Below are 6,574 nucleotides of genomic sequence, written 5' to 3'. Positions count from 1 at the left end.
GATAAGCTCAATACGATCAAAAGATCAAGACATATGGATGGATGGATGGATGGATGGATCGATACAGAAGCTGAATGTCAAATACTGTTCAAATGTGTTTATAAAGCACTTTAAATAAAGCATAATAAGACCTGAGATGTTTTAGTCTTGCAGTTAAGCATCCATATTAGGGTCATTAAGTACTCCACACAGAGGTGGTGCATATGACACATAGTGAGCAAATGTGTATTTTGTCTTGTTTAGATCCTGTCTGTAATTTTATAATCCACCAAGAGAACCCAGTGGAATCCTGGAGCAAATTATTTAAAGCCAGAAACCAGGTTTTACGTTCTCTATCTGTGCAAAATTAGTTTTTATGTACAATAGTAGGTAAAAAAAAAATACAGAGCTCTGGTGAGCTCTGTCCAATGTGCTGATTGTGTCCTCAGATAGCAAATTTGCTGTGGCCCAGATCCAGCCCACATACTGTGTGGAATGATACACTTGGGCAGTCTGCTCCTGTATCCCAGATCTGGGTCACAAGCAAGCAGTATGTCAACCAAGAACAAACCAGATAAACCAGAACTGGCCCACATCCAGAATACACATACCTGAGAGCACCGCATCTTTACCAAAAAAGACCCACATTTGATTTGGGATATTTGGACCATATTTGCTACTTGCTGTCTGGGCCAGAAGAAGGCCAGCAGTGCCACATCATTGCCTTAAGTGGCCCACTTCTGTATGCTATCTGGGTCTGTGTGGAGACAACACATAATGCCACAGCTTCAATAGATCTCACTGTAATAAAATTACTCAGTGCAGACAAAACATCCACAATACATTTAACCAGTAAAACAACGTGACATAAACTATGGTTAACTTTCCAGGTTGTTTGATTTGTTTGGTGTGAGTGCAACTGGTTTAGCTTCGAGGTCTGCAACTAATGATTAACGATTTGACAATTAATCTGTTGATTATTTTCTTGATTAATTGATTTATTTGCTTTATTGATTGATTTTGTCCATGAAATGTCAAAAAATGGTGAAAAATGTCAATCACCGTTTCCTAAAGCCCAAGATACAACCTAAAATGTCTAAAATGTCTTGATTTGTCTCGTTCAACAGTCCATAACCCAAAGATATTCAGTTTACCATTATAGAGGACCACAGAAACCAGATAATATTCACATTTGAGAAGCTGGAACAAGAAAATTTAAAAAATGACTCAAAACGAATATCAAAATAGTTGGCGATTAACTTTCTGTTGATCAACTAAATGATTAATCGACTATTTGTTGCAGCTCTATTAGCTTCACAGTTTTTTCCAGAGGCCTCATCTGACAATTGATAGTCTTTCTTTGACATGACAGTGGTCACAGCTCACTGGTTCACAGTACACTTATTATAATAATATATATTATTAATAAATCTCATTTAGGTCTCTTCTTCTCTTCACGCTTTGAAAATGAGTCTCATTATGAAGACAAACTGCAGCTGATTTCTGATAACTTTTTAGTCGCCTTTGTTTTTGTTTTTGTGACTACATTCATGACTATGATGAGCCTATTTTTGTATTGGGTCATATTAATAAAATTAAGAATGTTTTTTTTACAACCACTAAATCAAAATTAAGTGTACACAAAATAATAAACTTTTTAAATTCTGAAAACTGAAATCTACCTCCCTCAGTCCCTCTAACTGCTCACCCCACCTCTCCAAGATAATCTCATCTCACTGCTGTATTAGCATAGAAATCTATATAAGTGCATCTATCTTTCTCTTCCTCTCATTTCTTACAGACAGTTGGTCGGCCAGGCTCCTCATCACAGGCCAGAGCGGCGTGATGTTGAAGTAAGTTTGATATAGTTTTTAAAAAGTTAGTGAAGGCACCAGATAAATAACACTGTATGCTTGTTCACATCTCCCCACATTTTAACCTTCCTGTTGTCCTTTGACCCGGGAGGACAACAGGTGTCATTATGTGCTGTCATCAAAAAACTTGAAATGGTTTTAAAACAGTATCCTGACTAAACTTTTACATATACCAGTCTGCCATAATCCATCAACATATTTTCCTCTGATCTCAACTATAGTTAAAATAATTCATAATTTCTTAGTCAGGATACTGTTTGACCCGAGGACAACAGGAGGGTTAAGAGAAAGAAGGATATGTAGGTTTACTACTGGCTGTCTTCAAATATTTATTTGTTGATGTTAAGAGAAATAAGAGTGAAGCTTTTGTTCCTAACACAGACTCTATTATAGCCATGAACAAAGAGAATTCAACAGACCATCCAAAGTACAGTCAATTCTTCTACATTTAGTCAAGAGCTCCATATTCAAAAATTGTCTTTAATCTTTTATTTGTTTTATTTGCTTTGCATTTATTATGCAGTTATTTCAAAACTAATGTTAGAAAAATCTCTTTAGATTCTATTTACAGCATTCATATTGGAAATAGTGACATTTTGCTCTTGTTCTTGGTAAATCATTGATAAGTACAGGAAATATTTTAATGTATCTTACTGCTACTACTATGTAATTTTTTCATCTTTCTTATGAAACACAACTTTAATTTTATTTTAATCTGAGGCACTTTTTAGCTTCTTTCTGCTCTTATATATTATAATTCCACTCTCTTAATTAGGTGAAACGAGAAGTCCAGTCTTTATGAAACAACTTATGTGAACGTACTCATTTGCAGCACAGCAAACCAAGAAGCAATTATGTTTTAAGTTTAAGTTATTCATTCACTTAAATGACATTTTTTGATTATTTTGTAGAAATGGACTGAGATGGCCCTTGATTGACTAAACAATAACTGAGTCACTGTGAATTATTTTTCCAGCTCTGACTGAACTGAGTTTTGGTTTCTCAGCACCAAAGCAGGACAAGGTGCAATATGAACTCAACCAGACGTCAGGACAGCTTTAACGATGCTTTCACAAAGAACTTCATCACCTTTGCTTTCGGCTTTATCATCAACTCCATCAATGGAGCTTTCGTCTACACCTACTTTAAGAGCCAGGTCTTCCAGCGAGACCCCAGGTGATACAGGACCATGTTCTTAGAGTAAAACTGAATAAAAATGGGCCAGAGTTTGCTGTTGTACATATATGTTGATATATTTTGCTGTGTATGTGACTGAATTTGTAATTTTTTTTCACTTTATTTGGAGCAGAGCACAACTTAAAAATCTATGAAATATAATTACATCTATCTTCTGTGTCCTCTTTCCTTTATTTCCTGTTCTCATCTTGCATATTTGTCTCCTGCTGTCTTTTCCTCACTTGGACTTTTCTTCCTTTAACTACTCCTCTCTGTTCTCCTTCTGTCCTGCTCTACTTCCTGCAGGTATGTGCTCTACATCCATCTGGTGATCAACGACATGATTATGCTCACCGTTTCTGTGGCACTGCAAATCATGACCTACACCATCCCCCTGCGTTTTGCACCCTGCTGCATCATGTTGCTCATCTTAGTCACTACCAACAAGTACGTAGGTGTGTATTTGTGTTCAAGAGAGTGTGTTAACCCAATTGTTCTGCATGTGTGCTTCTGTCAGATTTACACTTTTTTCTTGGCTCTAGCATCACCATATCATACAATATACATGTGATACTATGTATGTGTGTCTGGAACCTGAATCTTCACTTGACAGGCTATAGCAGACTTTTAAAATATAATCTACTGTAGTAAACAACTTTCAAGGAGTAAATGTGCATACTATGCATCAGCCAGCCAACTATCATTATGGTTATTAAACAGAATATTGACAAAGCTAATATTTGACGTCTACACGCTGTCATTCCCTCCACAAGTGGCAACTCAGCCCCATTTTTGGAATTTTTTAGGCTAGAATTGAAATAAACATGACAGATGACTCAACAGAAGAAGAAGAAATGTAGCCTAAATATGAGGAAAGTCATCAATTAAATGAAAATTCTGCACAACTTTGTGGCTATTTCTCACAGCAGACATTTTGACTTTTCATTGCAGGAAAAGCACAGGTAGACCTAATAATATTAATAATGTCTTTCTTCCATTGAAGTATATAACACCACAGCTCTGACATGGGCGCACCTCATGGGACGCAACTGCTACTGTGTTATCTATCATACCTGTGTTTTCCCAACATGTCATAATGTCTACTGAGAAAAAGGCCTGTATCACCACAAGACAGGAAACTGCTTGGAAGTGCAGCTGGATTAACCTGTAAAGGGGCCCCAGGGCAAAACTGCGCCCCAGTTCTTCCCACTTCTTGTGCATTTAAGTGTACAAGTACCCATTAAGGATAGTGCACAAAATAGAATAAACATCTTAATTTTATTTTGCCTATAGCCCCAGAGAACAACCAGAACACCTATTTCAATACCAGATCATATTACTTTATTAATTAAACTAAATGAGACATTTTCATTTCATGCTGGTTTCCAGTAGCCTTGCACTTTCTTCTAGTAACACAAAACTTTAAGTCCTTATAATTTCAGTTTAGATTGTGCTTTAGTGGTGCACATTCTGAGACTAATTTACTTGATTTATGATGTGTAATTAATGGAGGTAAATCCCACAGGTTAATATAATGCTAGCTGGACATTTGCAGTTTCATGTTGTGTTGATCATTAAGGCTGAAAACCCTCATGGTACTTCACAATCTGAGCTCCAGTAAACATGTGCACAATAACTCTGGATTAAAAAAAAATTAAACAAATGATTATCATGAGTGTTTTTATTTGTCCTGATCCAGGAACAGCCCTCTGAACCTCGCTGGCATGGCAGTGGAGCGTTACATCGCTGTTTGTCGACCTCTTCGTCACGTCCAGATCTGCACCGTGCAGCGAGCCTACGCTCTGATTGCACTGATCTGGGGCATCTCCATCATCCCTGCCTTCACAGACATCATCATCATCCTCGCCACCAAGCCCCTCTCTGTCTTCTCAAGCAGTGTCATCTGTTACCCTACTTATATCTACAACACACCGTACCACAAGACACAAAGTACAGTTGTCCAGGTGAAATTCTGATCATCATTTCATGGATTTTCTTGCTTTATATTCCACTGAGCAGTGTTTTTTTTATTATTCCTTAACTTAATGTCAATTGCAGCGGTTGACAGACTAAAACAACCCAGATTTTGTGTCTTCATGTCTTCTCCTCAGGTCCTTCTGTTTTCCTTCGTCTTCCTGACTGTGATCGTCACCTACCTGAAGGTCCTCTGCGCTGCTCGGGCAGTTTCTGGCTCCAACCAGGCTTCAGCCAGAAACGCCCGCAACACCATCCTGCTGCATGGAGTCCAGCTCCTCATCTGCATGTTGTCATACATCTCTCCCTTCCTCAACCTCATTTTAGTCACCACTTGGCCCCAGGAACGCACCAAGATCTTCTTCAGCTGCTTCCTGTTTACCAATGTGCTTCCTCGTCTGCTCAGCCCGCTCATCTACGGCGTCAGAGACAAGAAGTTCAGCAGCCACATCAGGCTGCACTTCTGCTGTAAATGCTGCAACTCTGTAGGAAAGAGGGTGAAATGATGGAGGGACCCCAGTGAGGGTCCAAGCAGGTGTTTGACTAAATGGCCTTTCAAGGAACATACATGTTATTTTGCATGTTTTCCCCTTTATCTACAAATACCACTGAACACAGAAGTTGATTCTGGTGTGACCTGAGAAGAATTTTTGCAAGCAATTATGAGAAATATATAAGATTTCTCAGTAGACCATTTTAAGGTGCAAAAGCTACATTTGGGTCTTTAAGAATTTATTAAAGTCACATTCATTATTGTAATTGTGCATTTTTATGGACTACAGTAGTACAATGGAAAAACAATGTTTGCAAAATTCTCCAAAATACAGAACTGTATGTATATTGTCAGTGTCTCAAAAGGCGTCTCAGCGTTCATGAATAAAGAAAAAGGCGCTAAAAATCCAGTTGTTTGAGCCTTTGTTTGAATTTGTTCATTATCTTGCCTTCAATTTTTTTCTAAACTCTCAAAATATTCAGGCACCTAATTCAAGTTCACGTTTAATTTGTCACTTCAACAATGAGAAACATAAAAAATATTTTATACATAAGCGGAGATGAAACTCTGGGAAACTTCTTCAGGATCAGGTTACAAAAAAATGTAAATCAAGATAAAACATATAGATAGAAATATAAAAGAAAAGACAAAAGTGCATGAGTGCATCAATTTTTTTTTTGTTGTTTTTAAAGTTTTTTAATGAGTGAATGACATATTTTCAGACCTTGTGTTGAAACTGCATTAATCTGAAAACATGCTACTGCAGGCCACAGCTTCTAACCTTCACTGCCTGTATTGTCATCTGTTGGTTTCTTAAAAAAAATACCTTATTGCAAGGACAGTGAAGACACACTGCAGACTTTATATTGTCTAGATAGACATTTGGTGCAGGTTTTTTGTCTAAAATGTTTGCAAATTATCTCCCCTGTATCACAGCCACAGATATCCTTCACCTTTATCACCACATATATAGTAAGATCACAACACTGACAAACAAACAGTCAATTTAACAATCAACATCCCATTTAAAGGACCAAACCTTTGTTGAAAAAGCAACAAATACCAGAAGATTACAAAT

At 37.4% G+C, this 6,574-nt stretch overlaps 1 protein-coding gene across 1 annotated transcript; it reads left to right on the top strand.

Annotated features, from left to right (window-relative positions):
• The first annotated feature begins 2,883 nt into the window (after positions 1-2,883).
• LOC121892219 (odorant receptor 131-2-like) lies at positions 2,884-5,509 on the top strand. The gene is made up of 4 exons (XM_042405121.1): positions 2,884-3,029; positions 3,336-3,476; positions 4,729-4,993; positions 5,141-5,509. Exons 1-4 carry the CDS (start codon positions 2,884-2,886, stop codon positions 5,507-5,509), a joined length of 921 nt encoding a protein of 306 aa, XP_042261055.1.
• The last annotated feature ends 1,065 nt before the right edge of the window (positions 5,510-6,574 follow it).

This window comes from Thunnus maccoyii, chromosome 3 (assembly GCF_910596095.1).
Source record: "Thunnus maccoyii chromosome 3, fThuMac1.1, whole genome shotgun sequence".
NCBI lineage: Eukaryota > Metazoa > Chordata > Actinopteri > Scombriformes > Scombridae > Thunnus > Thunnus maccoyii.
The sequence above is the reverse complement of the archived record's forward strand: the minus strand, read 5'-3'. Positions and strand labels throughout refer to the sequence as shown.

What these genes read in the sequence shown, in the direction of transcription:
- LOC121892219 (XM_042405121.1), top strand. Translation starts at nt 2,884, where the DNA reads ATGAACTCAACCAGACGTCAGGACAGCTTTAACGATGCTTTCACAAAG. An exon ending in GTCTTCCAGCGAGACCCCAG is followed by an intron (nt 3,030 to 3,335) that starts GTGATACAGGAC and finishes TACTTCCTGCAG; the next exon opens with GTATGTGCTCTACATCCATC. An exon ending in CACAAAGTACAGTTGTCCAG is followed by an intron (nt 4,994 to 5,140) that starts GTGAAATTCTGA and finishes TCTTCTCCTCAG; the next exon opens with GTCCTTCTGTTTTCCTTCGT.